At 34.8% G+C, this 22,224-nt stretch overlaps 4 protein-coding genes across 12 annotated transcripts; 2 read left to right on the forward strand and 2 right to left on the reverse strand.

Moving 5' to 3' along the window:
* Positions 1–171: 171 nt before the first annotated feature.
* Positions 172–4,188, forward strand: LOC114876193 (UV radiation resistance-associated protein). 2 transcript variants are annotated; one of them, XM_029187400.2, is made up of 9 exons: positions 173–536; positions 597–801; positions 928–1,515; positions 1,571–1,743; positions 1,811–2,037; positions 2,201–2,371; positions 2,438–3,247; positions 3,311–3,365; positions 3,442–4,188. In XM_029187400.2, exons 1-9 carry the CDS (start codon positions 432–434, stop codon positions 3,589–3,591), a joined length of 2,484 nt encoding a protein of 827 aa, XP_029043233.1. In that variant the 5' UTR covers positions 173–431; the 3' UTR covers positions 3,592–4,188. The 2 variants fall into 2 exon arrangements, with proteins under 2 accessions (XP_029043234.1, XP_029043233.1); XM_029187401.2 differs by lacking the exon at positions 3,311–3,365 and having other exon boundaries at positions 172–536; positions 3,442–3,580.
* Positions 4,189–4,208: 20 nt separating this feature from the next.
* LOC114876169 (retinol dehydrogenase 11-like) lies at positions 4,209–5,767 on the reverse strand. Its single transcript, XM_029187345.2, has 4 exons — positions 5,486–5,767; positions 5,192–5,427; positions 4,821–5,118; positions 4,209–4,755 (listed from the first exon to the last, which is right to left on the reverse strand). Exons 1-4 carry the CDS (start codon positions 5,756–5,758, stop codon positions 4,582–4,584), a joined length of 981 nt encoding a protein of 326 aa, XP_029043178.1. The 5' UTR covers positions 5,759–5,767; the 3' UTR covers positions 4,209–4,581.
* A 423-nt stretch (positions 5,768–6,190) lies between these two features.
* On the forward strand, positions 6,191–7,407 carry LOC114876170 (small VCP/p97-interacting protein). 3 transcript variants are annotated; one of them, XM_029187346.1, is made up of 3 exons: positions 6,191–6,277; positions 6,649–6,816; positions 6,883–7,407. In XM_029187346.1, the coding sequence occupies exons 1-3, from the start codon at positions 6,212–6,214 to the stop codon at positions 6,895–6,897; spliced, it is 249 nt and encodes an 82-aa protein (XP_029043179.1). In that variant the 5' UTR covers positions 6,191–6,211; the 3' UTR covers positions 6,898–7,407. The 3 variants fall into 3 exon arrangements, with proteins under 3 accessions (XP_029043179.1, XP_029043180.1, XP_029043181.1); XM_029187347.2 differs by having other exon boundaries at positions 6,203–6,314; XM_029187348.2 differs by having other exon boundaries at positions 6,203–6,296.
* A 307-nt stretch (positions 7,408–7,714) lies between these two features.
* LOC114876168 (tricalbin-1-like) lies at positions 7,715–21,850 on the reverse strand. 6 transcript variants are annotated; one of them, XM_029187344.2, is made up of 23 exons: positions 21,648–21,850; positions 21,517–21,560; positions 21,209–21,430; positions 20,848–21,137; positions 16,562–16,743; positions 14,467–14,717; positions 13,188–13,273; positions 12,909–13,104; positions 12,352–12,719; positions 12,063–12,288; positions 11,855–12,003; positions 11,563–11,595; positions 11,333–11,424; positions 11,101–11,274; positions 10,816–11,013; positions 10,306–10,749; positions 9,978–10,176; positions 9,698–9,912; positions 9,368–9,587; positions 9,183–9,303; positions 8,918–9,129; positions 8,764–8,859; positions 7,715–8,683 (listed from the first exon to the last, which is right to left on the reverse strand). In XM_029187344.2, the coding sequence occupies exons 5-23, from the start codon at positions 16,622–16,624 to the stop codon at positions 8,541–8,543; spliced, it is 3,486 nt and encodes a 1,161-aa protein (XP_029043177.2). In that variant the 5' UTR covers positions 16,625–16,743; positions 20,848–21,137; positions 21,209–21,430; positions 21,517–21,560; positions 21,648–21,850; the 3' UTR covers positions 7,715–8,540. The 6 variants fall into 6 exon arrangements, with proteins under 6 accessions (XP_029043177.2, XP_029043172.2, XP_029043171.2 ...); XM_029187339.2 differs by lacking the exons at positions 20,848–21,137; positions 21,209–21,430; positions 21,517–21,560; positions 21,648–21,850 and adding exons at positions 18,287–18,474; positions 18,845–19,044; XM_029187338.2 differs by lacking the exons at positions 20,848–21,137; positions 21,209–21,430; positions 21,517–21,560; positions 21,648–21,850 and adding exons at positions 18,287–18,555; positions 18,845–19,044.
* Between the last annotated feature and the right edge of the window lie 374 nt (positions 21,851–22,224).

Below are 22,224 nucleotides of genomic sequence, written 5' to 3' on the forward strand. Positions count from 1 at the left end.
AAGATAAATACAGCAAATTAAATGAACGCAGATAATGGAACGTAGAAAAATCGAACGAGGTGCGGCAAGAGAGGGATTGGTAAAACAGGCACAGTCGTCATACCGACTGTGTTCTGTACATGCAGATGCAGAACCCCAAAATTATGATCCCTCGCGAACAAAGACATATCCAGTCTTCTTGTATAGTCAATGTTGATACCGAATACGAATGGATACAGAAGTTAGAAGTGTCAATGAGAAGAACTGTCAAACATAGAAAATAACATATTTCATAATGAATCTGCATTTTGATTAAAAGAATCTGAATTGTATGCGAAAGAAATATATTTCCTCTTGATCTTCATTGTTCACATAAATTACATACTTACATGCATACGCGTGTATGTAGGTGGCTAACCTAAAAATTTTGTTATGTATTATGAAGGTATACAATGGAGGTTTCAGAGACAAGAAACATTGTTAAAGATTTGGATTTAACCCTGCAACCTCGCATTGTTCCAAGATATAAGACTTGGCTACCCCTTGCTACTCAGCAGGTAATTATATTTTAATAACTAATCAATTCTTTTTTATTTAATGGTACATGTAATTTTCAGTTAAGATTCAGAAATCTTATACAAATAATAGGATGTAACTTAAAGACAAATACAAATAACGAAGTCTGTTGGTTCTACTATACTCTACACAGAACAAGCATGTCTTCACCTTTATATACAAGTGAGATAATTGATAACACAAACCCCAAATGGTCATGTCTCGAGGTACCAACCATACATGCCACCGGCTACTCTACTGCCAGTGGTGAGCTTTATAGTCTGTTAGTACCTTAAATGTGATCATGCGTTTATAGGTATTCATATCAAAACAAAATTTCTTATAATGTATTGTATGAAACATAAAAAGAATTTCATCAATCTTTTTTTATAGAAATTATTGTAAGACTATGGAAAAGGGCGATCGTGGATAATCTACAGAGCGACGTGACTGTATTTACATGGGGAATATCATTTACTGGTTTGGCATATATTGGTCCAAAACTGCCAAACAACTTAGATAATGTTTTGAAACATAATTCTTTAATTTTTCAATTCCATGGAGGTTTTTTTACTCCAGTATTCTGTTTTGTTGAAACTCCTGAATTGAAAAGATATTTACATATAAAAGTAAACACCTCTGAAATAAGGGATACGTATACTGTGAGTAAATTGAGCAGTTTGAGGAACAAAATGCAAGCATTAAAGCAACAGACAGAGTCAGTTCAAGCCCTTCGGATGAGAATTGCTTCGGGAGAAAATTTTCACACTCCGAAGTACCCTCAGTCCTCGTTGAATAGATTGTTTCAGCCTCGTAAGGTAAATAGAGAGAAAAAAGCCGAAATACTGAAGATACGTAAGGAATTGGAAATGGCTAGGTTTAGGACAAAGTTATTGGAACAAGAAAGAGCAAGGAAGATGGGGGAATTGAGAGCATTGAATCAAATGCATTCTAATATCTTGGAAGAAAATCAAGATTATGGTATGAATTCTTAAATAATATGCGTTTTATGTTTATTATATTTATTATTTTATAGGTTCAGATTTGATGACGAGGTATAGGGAGCTAAACAAAGACATTGAGAAGTTACACGAATGGCGACAAATTCAAATTGATACAAGAGAGACATATGTTCAATTGAGTAGTCAGCTTGCTTACAGAAGAAGACAATTAATTTCAGAACTAAGTTTAATATATCCGATTTCCCAGGTAAGCGCTTACTCAATAGAAAGGTAAATTCAAAATATATAGTTCCTATTTTATAAATGTTATGTAGGATGGAAATGGAAAATTTAAAATACACGAAGTACATTTACCTGACAGCGAGAATTTAGAATTATCAAATGATACTGAAGTCGCGGTAGCCTTGGGATTTGTGGCACATACTACTCAAATGATCGCTAACTTTCTTAATATACCTACTAGGTACCCTATTATACATTATGGATCACGTAGCAAAGTAATAGATCATATTACAGACAATTTACCCGACAACGAGAGACAGTAAGTATCTATTTTTCATTTTCGATGAATTTGAAAAGTGGCGCGAGAATATGATTTTAATATATAATTGGAGATTACCGTGACCTCATTAAAAAGAAAAAGAAAAGAAAAAGTTAACACCGAATTAATAAATAACGATATAACTAGTAAAATATATTTTCAGATTCCCACTGTTTGCAAGAAGTAAAGATAAACTGCAATTTCGTTATGCTGTTTATTTGTTGAATAAAAATATAGCCCAGTTAAGATGGTATTGTGGCCTTCCAACAACAGACCTGAGGGCAACTTTGCCAAACCTTGCTACATTAATAAACATTAAACCAAATCAATCATAGTGCGTGGTATCATTATTATAATTTGTAAAATATAATTCAATTATAAAACTATTGTTTTTCTACAGCTTGGATAATTCAAAGCGAACATATTCCACTTCATCTCTGGACATAGAGGTTGGAAATGGGAAACAGAGCGTAACTCCACCGATTCAGAAAATAATCTTTGAAAAATGCCACCGTTCGTCAAGATCCATGAGTCAATTGAAAAACATTAAATCCTCGCTTGGTTCTTCATTGGATCAGGGTTTAGATAAACCTATACAATCCCTCGTCTTAGGCAGTCAATCAAAAAGAATTTGTAAGTCGGAAGAAAGTGCCATCGACAATAAAACTCTGGTACTAGTTAAAGATAGGTCAAGCAATAGCAGTAACGAAACACTAAACAATGCTATTATAAGTAACATAAGTAACGTTGAAGATACTCCAGTTGCGATAGAAAGTAATATTGAAATTATGATACCCACATCGGTTTCTAAATCGACCAATGTTACGGAAAGTTTCGAATGTTCAGTGAGCGTCAGAGATAGAAGTTCAAACTCAATAAGCAGCTGTGAAATGGCACTAAACAGCAGTCAAAACGAAGATGACAATTCGAACGATAAGAAAGACGAAATCTCAGATATTAATGAAATTTTAAAAGTCAACGATGTTATAGATAACGCATTGAAAAATGGGAGACACGATGAGGATTATAATTCTGGCAATGAAGCTTCGCAAAATTCTGATAGCTCTAGAATTGCTGTAGAAAGCAAAACGTATAATAAGTCCTGTTTATCTCTAGATGATATAATGTCTTGCACTTACGAAGAAACTGAAAGGAAACAGAGAACAAGTTCTATCTGTAGTTATCCGGAAGATACGTTAGAAAAATCAAAGTAAGTATATTATGCCAAAAAAATAAATCTGTATATATTGAATGATGAAATTTTTTGCCGTAGAAAGGGCAATGTAGATTCTTTACATTCTAAAAACTGGTGCTATAATGAATCAGTAGTAAGTGAATATATATATATAAATTTCTGCTACCATGTTATTTTTCAATCATTAATATAATATGTTATTATTTTAGTTGGCACATGATGAAACGGACAAATGTGATTTTCAAGCATCCAGCGAATACATAGACATTATTAAACGTAGCTCAGAGAATGTATATGCACGCACCGAGGCTTTAGCCAACAAGAAAACCAGTTTTAAAGTAATGAAACCACGACTGTAATTATTGCATTGTATGGAATACAAAACAGCGCTGTTAGTTGATATCTAAATGCGGTAAATTCAAAATGCCATGCATTGACGTAACTAGGTAGGGGCCAGGGTGGGTCTAGCCCCCTTACCAATCTAAGATTTCAACATTCAAAAATTTTAAAATTTCTAAGGGACGTTGCCTCACCCATCCAAAAATTGTAGTTTCGTCAATGATGCCATATATTGTGTAGAAAAAATTTTGTTATTGTGTAAAAATCGGAAAGATAATGTTCCTGTATATTTGTTTCGATTATCTTGAAATTTTATAAAAATTTCAGGTACAGTATAATGGGTGGTATTATGCATGCGTGCGCGCGGGCGTGTGTGCAATGGTAGTCGTGCAATTAATAGCTGTGCTTTGTATTCATAATAATGATTCCTACATATGATATCAAGATTAGCGTACGTTTATATTTTTTTAATTGTGATATTACAATGTAAAGTTGGTATTGTTAGTTGGCTGGCAATATCATTAAGTTTCCGTAATATCCATGTAATGCAAAACAATGTTTGTATATATATTTAAATAGATTTGAAATGATTCAATATAATCATTTTTCTTTCTATATTACAGGAATACTATTTAAAAATTATTGAAATCTTTTTATTAGGTTTTGAATATTTTATAGAATTTACAACATTTTTTACATTCTATTAACTTGAAAAATTAAGTAGTGTATTTTATTCACAAAGAAAAATATTTTACTATTTCTTATATGATCTATGGCAATATATGTATGTTATCACACTGCAGTATTTACGTATATAATAGCGGACAAAAGTGTAAGACCATCACTTAAACCAGAATACCTTTTTTAAATGATGATACTTTTGTCCACCACTGTATATTAGGTGTACAAATTATTCATATTTTCACGCCACTTTTTAAATCCACCAAAGTGCGGAAAAATGCTAAAGGCACCGAATTGATTTGTACACCTATTAAATGGCCACTGAATGTTCATTTCAAAGTTTCATTAATACCAGTCAATTTTACACTGGTTTCCCATAAACGTAACGCTACATCAGGGTCTAGTTTTTTCTTGGAATTGTACAATTTACAATCACGGTAAATGTTACCACTTTCGTTGGATAAAGATGGTTCTATTGCGCAATGTAACACTGTTTGTGCACCCTAAACAAAAAGTATGGAATATAATATTCTCCACAAATTTATATGTAATGTGCAGAAATATTTACCTGATTCGCCGTACGCAAAAATAACAGAGCGACCGGTGAAAAAATAATGTAATGGAACCAACTCCTCTTAACATTTCTGAACAATCCAGTATAAGTAAATCCAGGGCAAACCATATAAACGTTAACACCACTGTTTTCACTTCTTTTTGCAAGTTCAATACCAAAATAAGTGTTTGCTAATTTAGAGTTACAGTAAGCTGGATTCATACGTCCTTTCACTACCAATCCCTTTTCTCCATTTAAGTTTGAAAAATCAATTGCTCCAGATTCAAAGAGTTTTGAGGTAACAATGATGATCCTGTTATAAAAAGATCTCAATAAATAAATAAATAAGTAAATAAAATATTTATACTTGTGATTTGACAACAGACCTGCTTGGTGCATTTTTCTTTAAATGCTCAAATAGCAAATTGGTGAGCAAAAAATGACCTAAATGATTCACTCCAAAATGAATCTCAAATCCATCTTCTGTTGATGCATGTTCTTTGAAAGGAACATATACTCCAGCATTGTTAATTAATACATGAACCTCGGGAAAGTTTTTTATTATTTCTGTTGCGAATTCTCTGATTGATGCAAGAGATGCTAAGTTCAGTTTCATCGGCACCTGAAAAAATATTATAGATTAATATATATAGTTTTTATGATATAGTCATAGGATTTACCAGTTCTCCATTTGTTATCTGACTACGAATCTCAGACACAGTATCTTTAGCAGTTTGTAAATTTCTGCAAGCCAAGATGACTGTTGCTTTTCTCTTAGCCAATTCTTTCACCGTCTCCTTACCAATACCTGAATTAGCACCTGTTACTATGAACACTCGACCTTGCAAATTGTCTGTGTTTGTGCACGTTCCCCAGGTACGTTCACGACATTTTCTAAGCAGTCCAATGATCAATACTACTGGTAGAATTAAATAACACCATGAGGATACCATCTTAGTTGGATATTCAAATGAAGTATTTTGCGTAGAAACACTTTTAACACCTCATCACGACATCTGTTTTTAATAAAGAACCACACGAGTTTCGATATCTTTTCGTTTTATGAATTAACCTTATCTGTTATGTACTTCACTTTTCTGCTCATGTTGTATATAATTGATTGTAATCAATGCAAATGATTAGGTATTTATAAAGTTATAATAATAGTTATTAGAAAAAGGATTTTAATTAGAGAGTCTTTTGAATTAAATCATTTTTGGAGAATTTATGATAGAGGAGGGGAATCTCAGAGGAACCAAGAGGAACCTTGGCTTGGCCATCTCTAATTGAACGGACACGTATCTTGTACGACAGGTTTATTGATTGAAAATATTCTCCGTTGGAAGTTGTGGATTGAAAAAATTATCTTGTTAGAGAAATTGAAAGAGAATTGTGTTATATACATTATGGGGAATCTGTGTATGTCTTGTTGTAAACCATCAACTTCGTGCGAGGATTTAACTCCCGATGTGGTATGATCGGAATTTTCAGGTTATAAATATTTGTCACGTAAATATTGCTATTGTTTAATTAACTGTATTTAGAGAAATAATTAGTGTTTCATTTTTTATAGTGAGGACAAATATTGGTGTAACTAAGTATAATTACAGAATTCCAGGGTGATTTGATTCTTCCTTAAACTGTCAACTGCTCCCCCCTCCTTGCTAAAAATTTCAAAATTCAAATTTCAAAATTTTTAAGTGTTAAAATTTGAGCTGGTTGACATCTCGGAAGGAACCAGATACATCTTGAACCTTACCTAGTTATACTAATGAGGACATAAGTCAAAGATCGCAATACAAATCTATATGTGTTACAAATTACAATAAAAATTTCTTCTTAGGAAACTAGAAGAAGAAAGCAGATGGAAGCTGCTGAAAGAAGGATTGCTGAGCAGCAGAGCAGAGGTATTAAAAATATTGATGCTGTTAAAAGGCAAGAAAAGTTAGATCAACAACGAGACAAGCGAGTAGAAGAGGCTGGTAACATGAACGTGCAAAGTAATTTAAAGGTATGAAACAAACTTAATGTATACTTACAAATGTTATACCATTGTATGAATTTTATATTGTTTCAGTGGCAAATGAGTTAATGTGAACTGTTCATGGTACCTGTACATTTCTTTGGAAAAACGTATATTAAACATACACACATTACACATTAAATGATATGGTAACAATGCTGCAGGTTTGCATTTTGAGATACATATAGATACGTTTTTACACTATGTTTTTAACTATTTATATTAATATTTGATATAATGTATAAATGTGAGAATGCTTGTTGTGTGGCTAAAAGTTAAATGTTACAACTATCTTTTATTAATAAGAAATGCAAGATATTAGGTGTATAAATTCATTAGAAATAGCGACGCTAGAAGCATTGAATTAGTTTATACACCTAATATTTTAACATTGCAGATATATTATGTTTTTTATGCTTTAAATGCGATGTTATAATCTCTTCAGAATTTATATTTTGATTTGTTGCTCGTTAAATGTGTTGAAAGATATATTTGTATAGTATTGTTAAGTAACAAAGAAGTATTTATTTATACACGTTCAAGAATAACAAAATTGTTTAACACAAGGCTCATGATATACGTGATGTATATTTTATTTTCTTTTATATATCATTACGAAAGTATTTAAATACAATGATTACAATAATAAATAATTGTGATATTGTATAAAATGTATTTGTAAATTAGTGCATAAATAAATTGCAAAGCTGACAAAATATGTTATGGACACAATCACACAATTAAGTGGTAAGTTGTATAGTAGGTGATGGTAAATAAACATTTTTTATATTGCAGATTAACTATCGAAATTGATTTAAAAAAGTAATCGAAGATTATTACTTACGCTTCATTTCGAAGTTTCAGATATTGTCTTATACACATCTTATGGTACAAAATGTTACAATTTTTTATTGTTAATATAAATATATATGTACATAATTAACATTTAAAATGTGAAATGGGTACATCCAAATTTGTACCGTTTTTATTAGGTATATAGCATTAAGTGTGATAGGCTTCCGTAGAGGAAAGCCTCTTTTTATTATTAGCTTCCCTAATAATTTTTAATTATTAAATATTCAAAGTTCGAGAGTTTAAAACAATTTCAAATTCCACCCTAGCGCCATCTATACAGAAACGGCTCAAACTATTCAACGAGTTATCGATTGAGTTTCTGAGAGGAACATTCGCGCCACCTATCGGGAAATCCCGGAAACTAGTCGGTAAGTAGTTTCCACTGTTTCCTGATAGACGGCGCTAGTGTTCTGTTTAAGGAAATCAATCGGTAACTCGTTGAATAGTTTGAGCCGTTTTTGTATAGATGGCGTGATAATCGAATGTAAAAATAATTTATGGCGGTCTTTTTAAAATACAATTTTGTCAATCAATTATTATAATAATTTTTCGGTCTTATGCTGATTATGACTGATTTCTAAAAAGTAGAATTAAATGGAATCAGAATTGTGTCTTTTCAATTGCAAGTACGAGGTGTGGTAGAAGAGGGACTGCTAAGACAGGTACGACTGTCATGACAACTGTGCTCTGTATCTGCGGATACACACAGCTGTGTATCTGCAGATCTCACCTCACCTGAGGGATCCACAAAATCATGATCCCTGGAGAACAAAGGCATGTCCAGTTTTGTTGGATCTGTAGTTACTGCCTATAAATATATGGGACCCCCTTTTTTACGTTGTCAAAGGGCGGGAACTTCAGGGGTGAGGAAGCCTGCCATGCGCGGTGCTGTACAAATTAATTCGACGCCTTTTAAATTTGAATTTCCTGCACTTTGGTGGATTTAAAAAGTAGCGCAAGAATGTGAAAAACAGAAAAGGCACCGAATTCATTTCCACACCTAACAGATATATAAACAATGTTATATCTTTCCTATTCTGTGTACAGACCAAGAGCGGAACAATTTCTTTGTGGATTTACTTTTCAATTCCCTTCCATGAGCAATTTGTACTTCTAACGATGCTCCATTATTTAATGCTAGCCACGTATGAATCTCATCAGTTGGTGCAGAAACACCTAAATGTACGAAATATTAAATCGTTTTTCAAAGTATAAAATAATTGTTCAAACGTACCTAATAATTCATGAAGGGTTATGCGTCTGCTGGCCAACAATTCCTTACTAGCGCTTCTGATTTCAAATATTAATAAAGACTGTCTTGGAACATTGTCACCGTCAATATGAAAATCTATACTGAATTGAGGATTGGGCATCGCTGGTAATAATCTAGACTTTGCCAATGTTTTACCAGCATTCGTTGACGCAATTTTATCAGGACTGGTGCACCTAATAAGGAGTCTCATAAATTATTCATAAATTAATATTTCATGTATACTCACGTTTGGAGTTTAATTCTGCAGTACAACTGGGCAATGTGCGCAACATGAAGACCTTGTGCCTGCAACACTTTACCCTCTATTCCAGAGTACCTTTCCTTGGTGCCATTAACAACTTTCAACTCTGTTTAATCATTCATAATTAATTTACGATAATTGTTACGTATTAGTGAATGCAATTCATGTACCATTTGGTCTGAGCCGTAAACGTGGACTTGGTTGTCTTATTCTACCAAGCATATCAGGTTGTGACACAGCATGGGCCAAACCAGACCCTTGTAAAAGTTCCGTAGCATCGGCTTCTCCTCCTCCTCTTGGCTCTAGGCTCAATGTTATACCTTTAGACTCGTTCTTGTCTTCTATATTTACTTCGGAACGAAATCTGCGTAGTTTTAATCCCCTCTTCATCTGAAATTAGTCATACAGTGTATATTTCCAATATTTTTTATTTGAATTTGCTGCGCTTCGGTGGATTTGAAAATTGGCGAGGAAATATGAATAACTATGTATGTATATACCTTCTGTTTCATAACACGAAAGCTGTTATATTGGGGCAATTTTTTACCAAAACTTTGTTCAGGACTTGGAGTTAAACTGTTGTGAGAGGATCTTCGTTCTCTTAATTTTGAACCATCAGTGTCATCGGCTACTGATTCTGTGACGACCCTGGGTATCCACGAATTTTGGTTTCCATTCATTTCGTTCGAATCTTTACTTCCAATACTAGTTTTGTCTGTTTCAAATGATTGAATATTGTAAAGGTTTTATGCAAACGATGGAAGTTGTAAAATAATTTACCAGTTTGACTAGAAAGGGTTGGTTTCAACAGAGTGACTGTGCGCGGGGGTGGAGGAGGAGGTACAACATCCAAATGTAGTCTCATCTTTGTTTTCTCCATTGAGGGTCTCCTGATGATGTTCGACACAGTATCAGAAGTTTCAATGTTCAATTGCGTTGAACTTTCACTGATGTTGCTGGCAGCATACGTACTCTGTGTCTATATAAAAATAATCTGCGTATATTTGAGTCAAAGAACAAGGTGCATTTAGCATTTGCAATTTTCAGTAATTGTAAATAATATGAATTTAATATGAATTTATATTTATTATTAATAGAAATTCTCTACCTCACATTCCTCGGACAAGACCTTGATTTTCAACTCTACAGATCCCGTTTTGGTTCCCTTTAAAGTGAACCAATGGGACTGATCGCTGTTGGACATTTTCCTAATGTCGTCGAGAGTCAGAGATACTTTTCCAAGGTAATCCTTCATTCCAAAAGTATCATGATCCCATAATACGACGTCCAAGGTCTCTCCAGTTCTAGGTAAACCCATGATGGAACTTTCGTCCCAGCATGGATTCAATGTCTTCTTCTTTATACTACTTTTATATTTTGTTTCGTTGTTTAATTTCAATTCACAGAACGGATCACTGAATCCGTTCAAATCTTTCGCTACGAGGTCTTTCGCTCTTAATAGAGTGACCTCCATCAGGCCACTTCCTGTGGAAAGAAGGCTCGATACGTCTGACGAGGCAGGATCTATGTCCTTGTGGGTCAATAACAGCTTCTGTAAATAATTAAAAATATATAAAACATATCATTGCTGGTGGTATTAACAAATAATGTTACTAACTGCCTGCTGCATCCACGGTAGACTGTTTCTCTTCGATTTAGGTTCGTCGTCGGACATTGGGAAAGACAAGCTGCTTCTCCGACTGGTGATCACCTGCTGCACACTTTTCACTGGGTAGAATAACACGGAAACCGTCATCGTAGACACACTATTCGAGCCGCTGAGAGTCAGTTCTTTTCTAACTACCCATGTGCTTTCCTAGAAAGAAAACATCATTCCGTTAAATGAAATTCAATTGGACAGTGCTTTACCTAAAAATTGCGAGATCCAAAGAGTCCATCGTACTTGATTTAAAGACAATATAGCTAGTCCAAGCATATCGGTATCAGTAGACTTTGATATATTCCAAGAATATACAACAAAGCTGAGCGACACTTGAGTGTAATCTTGAACGAGAAACTGTGCCCTGGTTTCCCAACACGGAGACGTAGTATTTCGCACATAATGTGTAGTTTTCACCTATAAATAAAAATAGATATAAAATTTCTTTTTACAAGTACAAACATTGTAAACGTACCTTCTTACGGTTGTTAAATAACATGCAATAGGGATTACATTGGTTGTCGCCGTTTAGATTTTCTGCTGAATGAATGTAAACCACAAGCACTCCTGAAAGTTTATAAATAAAAAAAATCATTCATTACTGTTATTATTGTTTCGCGTGCAACAGCCTAGTACAAGACATAAATGAATCCATGCAGAAATATCACTCTTTTCATCGTGCTTACAATATTTCTTTTATTTTACCTGCTTTTTGGGTCCGATTACTTTTTCGAGGCACTGAAAACACCATACAGGATAATACTTTGTTTTTCTAGAAATTAATTCGGTGCCCTATCTTTCGGTCATTGAACATTTATTTTACAAAAACCACAGTAACTCTAAGTTTTGAAATTATTTTCGCGCAATTTTTTTAAACCACCGAAACGCGGGAAAATCGAAATGCTAAAGGCATCGAATTAATTTGTACATTTAATAGTAGGATTTAAAAAAAATTTCATTTACGATAAGTTATTTTCGAGAAAACTTTTATAATTACCGGCCAGGTGTGAATTATCCTCTGACACCTCTGGCTGCGGTGAATCAGGGTCCAATTTTGGAAGCGCTGTGTATTCTAATCTTGCACTGATATTTGGAATGTTAGCACTGTTGCGAGACGGTTTCTTCTGTTGCAGTACAGTCTCAATTCTGTCGAATGAACAACATCAATTCCCCTGAAATCTTTAGTTTAACTATCAACTACTTACACCTGCGAACCGTCCCAATTATAGGATCCCAGAGGGAGTTCGAACTGAGCTAGAGTTATGGTACTGACAAGTCTCTTCGCTTTCAGTTTAATTAAAATCTTCTCATTATCCAGCGCACCCACTAGGAACGAAGCGTCTTCATTCCAGGTGGGATTTAAGGGAGCCATAACAATTCTTTGGTCCCCTATTGTCACAACGAGCCACCTCACTTCGTCCCCGATAGAAGCTACAATTAATATTTAACGATAATTTTTTAACTATCTCTGCGATTGGTCATTTCACTAATTACCAGAACAGCCGTTTTGAGAGAGAACAACAGTGAGCACCCCTTGTGGTATGGAATTAACCGTGGAATCTAATTTAGGTCCTGGTCTCTCTCGCGCTCTCAGATTCATCTCCAGGTGACCCGGATCGACGATCCAGCTTGCCAAAGCGTCCGTGACCACGGCATGAATCCAGGTCTTAATTAAAGGCATCTCCATCATTTGTACGGTTCGCAGAATCCTCACGCTGAACCAAACGTCTGGTTTCTCCAGGAAACTAACGCTTAAGGAGGTTGCATGGGGAAACGGGGCCATGGAGTTCAGGGTCAGGGTGGCCAGGATTGTTCCCGAAAGCGAGAGCTTCTCCACAGCCAGGTCGATGTCCATACCAACCCTTTAATTTAAAATGATTTTGAAATACAATTTTATGACTCAAAAGTATTGCTAAAGCACAAAATATAAAACTTTTATATCACGAGAAGATATTGATTCCCTGCCTTCTTAATTACTTGTTTTAAATTTCAATTTCTCGCGCTTTGATGGACTAGAAAATTGGCACGCGAATTTAAAAAGATATACTAACCCTTTTCCAAACAATCTTGTCGTGATAAGCATACGAAATTGTTCGCAATCAAGTCGTACATCGGCTTCAATGGATAATTTAGTTTCTCCCGTTTGACCATCCAGAACATCATCGTCATTTGTGTAATCTAACGTTCTCACACGTGTTACACAAGGGGTTTGCTCACCAAGAGTGAGTTCTCTAAGTTCCAATGGTCCTAGAACAATGAGTCCATTTAATAATAGCAACTCAATGAATTTATCGTTTAATTAAAAAAAGAAAAAAATAATGGAGGCACACCAAGTATTCCTGGTTTCGCTTCGTTCAACAAGGGTTCCAGCCTTTCTTTTGCTAAAGAAAATATACTGGCAGCGCTGAATCTCCACCTGTATCATAAACAAGAAAAGTTAATCGATTAAACGCTACTAAATTCTTATAGTAATACGTATACTTAAAACGATTAACTCGTGAATTCATTAAAGTTTAATTGAAAATACAGATAGAATTTCGTGACAAGATTCTATTTAGATAAGATCTGAAAGACAGTAAAGTAGGTCATAAATCAATGTAATATTCAACGTACCATTTCATTCTTTTTAATACACTTGATGGATTGAAAATTTATTATGAAAGAATCTCGCGCCGCTTTTCAAATCCACACAGGCGCGCAAAATTTAAATAATCAAGAAAACTCGTGCTATTTAAGATTATACATGATGAATGGGAAAATAGGGGTATAAAACTATATTTAATTCTCATAAAAGAAATAAAGAAATGTTCCTTTAAGCAAAGGAGAGCGAGAGGTAGGTCCAGAAATGTTCGAACAGGTCTATCAACTATCCAAATAAGTAGTACACTATACGGACAAGCTCTCACATGTTGTTTTAGCGTCTTCAAGATCCTGACAAACGAGAAAACGTTGGCGAAGTTGGAATTTCACTTGTGCCCAATGTATAAGCAGCAGGTGCAATCTGTTGTATGAATTTTAACAGCATCAAATACAAATTGAAATATATTACGGGAAATTTCATTACAAGTTTACTTTAATGATAGATTAATTATTTGCAACAATCACTTTGAATTTATTGTTAATAATATAAATTCAATGATTCTGGTTTATAATAGCGACTCGATAGCCACAGTTTTGTCAACTACAGGTCACTGTACGTATGCAGTGAAATGTGAAAGGCACCAGTTATACACTCAGGAATGTGGAATGTTTACAAATACCTATACAGTATTGATTCGTGAACGTTCGTTCACCTACGGTGGATATTGGGATCATTAACAATCACGCGATATATCCATAAATACTATTTCAATTTCACTGGGATCATCTTAAATTATTAACATCATGATATGATTGTAAAATCAATACAGAAACTTTGTATAATATTTAAAATCGAATCAATAATTCGGTGAATTTATTATTACCATTTGAAATTTAAATATTCTCCCGCCCTTCCGTGGATTTGAAAATTAGCGCGAAAATAAGAACTCAATAAATTATAAATCATTTAGAAGCATAGCATTGTTAAATCGCTCCAATAGAAAATTAATATATTATACTGTAATGTACCATCTGTTGAGAAGCAAACTCAGCCATTCAGCAGTTTCATCTTTATACAAAGCTCTTCTTCTACGCAATCTCGCTAATTCTTGTTGAAGAATTGATTCAAGGAGACGAGAGATCCTTGCTTTCAGTATTGTCCCTGCCAATGCTAATACCAGTACCAGCCATGCCAGGGAAAGTCCTGTTGCACCTATTATCCATGCAATTGCAAGGGCTACGCCTAGGTACAGTGCCCCGCGGATAGCTTCTGCGTCCCTCTGCAGAAAAAAAATAAAAATAAAAATATTCTTACAACTTGAAATTTTATGCATTATTATTGATCTCGTTTTGTCGAGTTTGAAAAAAGAAAATGAAACAAAGGAAAAGTTGTATGCGATAAAAATCATTATTCCTTCATCCTGCTGGGATGTAGGACATGATTCGCGTGTACTCACGCAACATCGCGTGCAAGTATCTTTGGCGTCATGGAAAACGTCATTAACCCCGAGACGATCAGATTAAGTGGCGGGAATAAATGGAACTGATTCAAATGAAAATGTTTCGTATTTCTTTTTTTAACCGACTTCGAAAAGAGAGGAGGTTCAGTTCGTTTTTTCACTATAAGAAATCTTATGTAAATATAACTTCATTTGGAAAATAAAAAAGATTTAACTACGAATTTTTAAAATTTCAATTTCCTGTCTGCAATATATAGAATGGCATTACTATTATTCTTCATATTCATACATAAATTATGATAATGGTACTATCATTTCTCTACAATAGATTGTACACATAAAGGAATGTAAATAACTCGTGACTGTTTTACGTTTAATACAAAATGCATCGCACGCAGCTACATAGTTTCAGTGTTCTTGTAAAGGTAGAAATTTTTCAACGGAATTTACGTGATTCGAATAGCCAGCATCGTCAGAGGAATGGAGAGAAACAGTTTCTTCCGTCTGAGAATGTTACATTTAACCATTTTGTACTGAAGATTCAAATTTCAAATAGCATATCAAGAAAAGTTTTACGAATTTTTAAGAATTAGCCAATTTGTGATTTTTCTCGTATCTTAATAAGTCATACTTTTAAGCCATGAAATCGTCTCATACTTTGAAAAGGTACGTGGGAAATTACTCGAATGATTTCCGGTGAGAAGTTCATGGAACTCTAATGATTTTTATCGTTACATTCTTTACCTCACAGACGCTTAGGGCAAAAGGTTAACTGTTCCTATTTAGGAATGAATTCTCCAGGGAAATGTACCGAAGAAAGTTTCTTCATAGAATAATTAACATAAAACAAACAAAAAAAGTAAAGCGTGTGTGTGCTCTGGAATATCCTTGATTCAAGGTTTCATCTCCAACTTTTTATCCCTTAGCAATAGGCAACTTTCTAATTTAATGAAGTGTTACGTTCTTGAAAGGATAGGTGATATTACTATTGCGTAAATATTTGCTGCTTTTCTTTATGAACAAAAAAAGAAATAAAATTCATCCTTTATTATAAATTTTAATTTCCCGCGCTTCAGTGAATTTGAAAAGTGGCGCAATAATGGTTATTTTATTAATAACACAAGATACAAAAATAAACTCGACGTCTTCTTTTCTTAAATGAAGATTTATTTTTCAAAAGTCCTAGTAACTCTAATTATCGTTATTATATTTTCGCGCTACTTTTCGGATACACCGAAGCGCGAAAAATTGAAATTCAAAAGGCTTCGAATTAATTTATACAACCTAATAGAAATCAATTTTTCAATGCAATTTTCAATAATTAATTTTATAATAAACAGTAATTATTATTACTTAATAGCTACCAATAATTATATTTGTAATGCTACCGGCAATTGATGTTAAGCATTACAAATCGCTCATTAACATACTACGTGATCGTTACGGTAACGCATTCTTAAAGTAATATATTCTTGCATTCTTTTTAGTGCGTGAAATCTAGGTGGCCTTCGTTTTAATCATTCCTGATCAAGTAATGACCAGTGCAAGATAATGTGGCAGAAAATTAATTAAATCTAAAATGTAGCTACTTTTATCCTTTTATTTTAAATTACTAATACCGCATTCTTTCTATAAATTTTCCTATAATAACCGATCCATTTTACCTGAGTTTTCTGATTAATAGCTATAGCGAACTCTTCATCGGGAGCAGTATCCTCGGGGGTCATATTGGCACCCCCCGGTGCACTACCGTAACCGGTGGTATTGTTAATTCCTCTATTTGAACAGCCTGTAAAAGATGGACAATTGTTTGTCGGATTCCCTCCTCCAGTACTTTCACGTTTTCCTGTAAACAAAATAAAAAATGATACATATTAATTATTAGAAATAGAAATAAAGAACTCCTTGAAAATAACAAAATGTATCATTTTTCTCTCCCAGAGATAGTAAATGTTTCTTCTAAGGTCGAGGTAATAACTGTGTTATCAAAAGATCTTTGCATAATGTTCTCTGCATATCAATTACAATAGGAGGAGGTATATGTACGCAAGGACGAACGTCTGAAAGCAATTAACGATACCGCAACGTGCATACACAACGAATACAGTATAGTCTTATGCGGAATGTTCGTTTGATCCATCCGTTAAGCTGTCCACTTCGATTTATGTTCGTCGGTTGTGAACGTCGCGTGAATCCAAGATTAAAAGCGTTTTCCTTCCTGACCCACCTTCTCCTTGAAACATAATCTTTCTAACTGATAATAACATAATCGATACTCTCGTTTCCTTTCTTTTACAATTTTTTTAACACCATCTGATTATACTTTAACATTCTTAAAATAAAGAAAATGAGAAGCTAAAGTGAACTAGAGCGAGATACGCTCAAGAACCAACCCCTTTTCGGCCATTTCCGGTCAGAACGGAAGTGGCAAAAAAGAGAAAAAAAATTTTCGCCCATTCGTTGAGATTTTTATCCACTAATCAGAATGGCGCAATAATTGTTTCGCCTGTACAACAATCCCTTTCTGAAGGTTTTCAATCTTAGATACGGGTCGGCTAAAAATATAAAATTGTTAATCTGTGTGGTAAATTAATGATCCATTATGTCTACGGGTGATCATAGCCTTAAATAAACATTTCTAGAAGATCTAGTATCATGATTGAAATGTCAGTAACGCGCATGCAGCACCCAATATACTTAAGAGAACAAGCAGGACAAGACCTTGGCATTACAAACACCCTCTCGCACAGAAATTGATACGACAACCTTTCCAGGTGTTCCTGACTCTAATACCTCGGTTACTGAATTTCTATTAACAATAAATGAAATTCATTTTCTTGTTATTACATTAAAGCGAATAAAATAAAAAAGAAAGGTACAATACAAAAACAAGACAATGAACAAAATTATTTTCCTGATCAAACGGTAACATCGCGTGATCATAACTACTTCAAATAGATATTTTGGTGGTTATTGATTAAATAACGTAGATCATGCGCCTTCTGCTATTGTCCTGGGGTTCATTGTTCGCTCTAATCATCAATTAGTCATTTTCTAGTGAGAATATTGATGGGGAGTTTTGTAATACTTTTCTGTCATGAATTGCGTCATTTGTGAAATTTCAATTTGAATTATTAATCATATTTTCGCGCCACATTTCAAACCCACCGAATCGCGGGAGATTCAAATTTCAAATAATAATTAAGGAAGAGAAAGGAGTACTGTTAACTCTCTCGATCGTGAGAAAAGTATGATTAATTGTTCTCTATTAACCGGAAGAACAAAGAGTCGACAGTTCTAAGGGAAAAGGAAAAAAAACAGAGGAGCTCGTATTTCTACGGAGGGGTAATTACGCTGGCATTGTTCCTGGTTGGTTCTCAATGCTGTACCTTTCTTTAAGGATGCTCCTCGCTTCAGATGCCTCGCCATGAAGCTGGAAAGTAACTGCATACTTTTCTTTCCACTGATTTCTTTCCACTAACCGGGACACTCTCACTGCGGTCACTTTTTGTCCCGATAGAATCAATGACCTCACGAAAAAAAATGACACTGACTGCAAATCTTTCTAATGATGCAGCTAGAATTTTGCTCACTCAACAATGTGTCTCACTTGCTTCATTTTCTCTTGTTTTTTTATCAATGACAATTTCATATTTTCCTATCGTTCATAATTATTTTAGGCGTGCAAATTAATTCGGTGCGTATTGCATGGCTATTTTAAATTTGAATATCTTCCCGCGCTTTCGTAGATTTTAAGTGGCGCGAGAATACGATTTCAATTTGAAAAAAGCAAGAAAAGACACCGAATTCATTTCTACACCTAATAATTACAAATGAATCACGATTCTAATGTATTTCTTAATCTCACATATTGAAAAATGTGAAAATTAATAACTACTAATGTAAAATGTTCTTCACAAGAATTTTATGAAAGTATGACAGAGAACCTCTTTTCAACGCTCGATAAATATTCAAATGAAAGCTTGACACAACACGTTTCCAATCAAAGAAAATCGTTCTCCATCGAACACTTCAAACGCAAATCCACTGTTTACACAAAGTAAACGTATCAAAATAGAAAGTTTACACTCAAAGCCGGCGAGAAATGCAAGGATGTTTCTCTGCCGGCACACGGGCAGGTACTAAATGCGAACAAATTGTTGCTGCTACCAATGCCGGGGACCATCTGTTTTTCTGGAGAACTATTGGTTACATTCGCGCTTGCGCTACCTTACTATCGCACACAAGTTTCTCAGTACGTCATCGTCCTTCCCCGGAACCGCAACTTCCTACCGAATTAATTTAAATTAATATATTGGAAGAATAATTTTGAAAGGAACAATATGAAATAGAGAATTAAATTAAAATTGGGGCTCTCTCCATGGCCCGTCGTCGGGACGTTAAGTGTTATTGAATAATGGTGTTGTTAGATCGATATCAGGAATAAAAGCGTGTTTGTAACTCTACCTACGGCCCTTCAGACCCTGCTGGTGTTCAAACAGTGACCGATGCACCGTTGTTTAACGGCACTGTGCGTGTAACACGTTATCAGGCTACATTTGTTATGATCTGACGACGTTTACACGCTGTGCCTATCATTGTTATCATTTATATTATTAATTAAAGTTACCATAATTTTTTATCGAAACGAATTATAAATTTCTTTTTCTAATTTCTACACCCGACAACCTGACGGTGTTATAATTTTTGTTAAACGAAAGGAAAATACTTTCTACATAATGATATGGTAAAATGACTAATGACGGTAATGCGAAACTCGTCAGTTTGTGGCATTGCATTCAAGCTACCAGTTAGTCGTCGACCTCTCTTTCCTTCCCTTTCTTTTATTTGTTTCTTGGCCAACATCTGTCTTACGCGGCGTACCTTACTATGCCGCATTACATTGCCACAACCCGTACATAACATGCCGATCCGACGAGTCCGACTTTATGGTGCAAGGTGCACCGTCTGCCTGGAGAATTTCAGAGAATTTCTTCGAGAAAAACTGCCTCAGGGATGTAGCGCTTGTCTGCCGTCGCCCTGGGTTCATTAAACGCGATAATCGAAACGATAAATTAATAATTTCACGAACTGTTCCGTTTCACGATGAATACAATAGATTAATAAACATTTTCCCGCGCTTTTGCGCATTTGAAATACTATCAATAATCTAATCTTATCGTGCAGCACATAAAATTAAACAGCAACCATTGTAGTTGATAATTAAAATAATTAAAGTATTATAACATACGTTCTGTGGTATATTAATTGATTTGATGATTTCTGTTAATTACCATCTGAAATTAAAAAATTCTCCCGCGCTTTTGTGCATTTGAAATACAATCGATAACAATAACGTTTTAACGTAATATTAAAAATAGTACATTGTTGGATTTATAAACGTATCTGTGTATCGAACCATATGAGAAAACGTATTTTTCTCGTCAGGCACGTTTCCCGATATTCAGGTATGTTAGGAGACAACACCTTTCACAGGGTTAGTAAAGTTTCTGAAACCTGTTCTTGTTTTGTCGAAGGAATCGACGGCTAGCTTCCTATTTACATATTTATACAAACGGAGCGTACGTTGCCCGAGGTATGCACCAGTTTACGCGTCTAAAATTATCCTATCGCTATTTATTTGTTCTCTTACAAATATAACATACCAGAGAAATAAATAACAAAACATAGCCCGTACAAAAATACAGAAACAACAATATTCTCCTTAGAAAGTGTCTAAAGAAAATGTTCCCTTATCTCATGAATCGCATGGCTATTAATTATAGGTCAAAGCACGTGCATAATTCCAGCGATGCAACGCGCGTGACACACGCGACGCTGACCCCTTAACGAATGCCTTACATTTTCACGCCTTGCCCTTGGGTCTCTCTCTATGAGGCGCGCGACACCGTTCGATTGAAACCATGCATTCAACTACGTATTTACGTACCAGGATGATGCTGATGATCCCAGGACGTAGGTCACATTTTCACAAACAAGGAACAACGTTCACGCACAATCGGATGATACATCCGTTCCCGTCCACGGGTACAGCAACACTGACCTGCCGTCACAGAGGGAGAGGAGAGGGGACCAGGTAACAGAACCTCTCTTCGCTGTTCCCTTTCTTTCTTCCTTCACTTCCACCACAATAATAGATCCCTCAGGTTCATTTTTTTTTTCAGCAGGGAAAGAAAATTTGTTATTTGACTTCCGGGAAGAAGGAAGAGTAGCGAACGTCTGAAGGCAAATCAGTATTTTAGGTATTAATGACGAGCCTCGTTCATGCATCAATATCTTTAGGTCCTTACCTTCTGCCTACGCGTCCTGCTGTAATCTAACAGCCAGTAGCGTTCTCTTGCATTGTACAGTCGTCAGCTGCTGTCTCGCTTCGAACGAGTAATCTTTGTAGATGGGGACGGGGCTCCAGGGTACTAGATACGAAAGGGGAGCAACTAGGGAGGGGGCACCCCATTGTCCTCCGTGCATGCAATTTTCACCCGGTGTGTGTCTCCGTAAATTGGCCACCGTCCCTAAAAATATAGACGCGTTAGAAAAATTCTGTGAAAAAAAACTTAACTATAATTGTACAATAGGGGGATGAAAAAAGAATTTTTACCGTGTTCATCTTTATTAGCACTTTCAGTTTTTCTTAGGTATTTGCTGTAACGTTGATTTGATAATAAATTATTGATATGTTCAATGATCATTGTTTGTTTACTTATAACGTTACTGATATAGAAGACTTACGAGTATGTATATAGTACGTGAGTCACGGATGTAACGTACCCTTGCGGAAGTGTAATTTATCTCCGTCAAAGGCGAATGATGCGTTAACAGGTCTAATTAAAATATATCTATAAATAAATATCCTTTTTAGAAGCCATTTGTCTGGAATTATTCTCTTGTATTTGAAGGAAATAAAAAAATGAAAAATGAAGCTGAGAACTTCCCCCTCTGAAGTTCAATTGTGTACTGATTTGGCGCACGCGTCTCACTTGCTTATATATGTCACATTCAAGCTTATAGAAGCGCGGGAAAATATTTAAATTCAAAATAGGAATTATGAAACCGTAATTCGTTAAAGACCTCGAATTAACTTCTAAACTTAATATTTAACTACAGATAGTTATTATACTTATCTATTTGAATAGTTATCTCATTTTTAGGGGAACTTGGAGTGTCGGTAAGTTATTTCGACTGTATTGGGTGTCCTTCCCTACTTTACCGACGTAATTATAATGGCAGGAATACTTGAGGCAGATTTGAAAGCGGTTCTGATGCTGTGAAATTTTCTATTTTCAATTGTTTTTTAAAAGTGAGTGTT

This window comes from Osmia bicornis, chromosome 1 (assembly GCF_907164935.1).
Source record: "Osmia bicornis bicornis chromosome 1, iOsmBic2.1, whole genome shotgun sequence".
Lineage (NCBI taxonomy): Eukaryota > Metazoa > Arthropoda > Insecta > Hymenoptera > Megachilidae > Osmia > Osmia bicornis.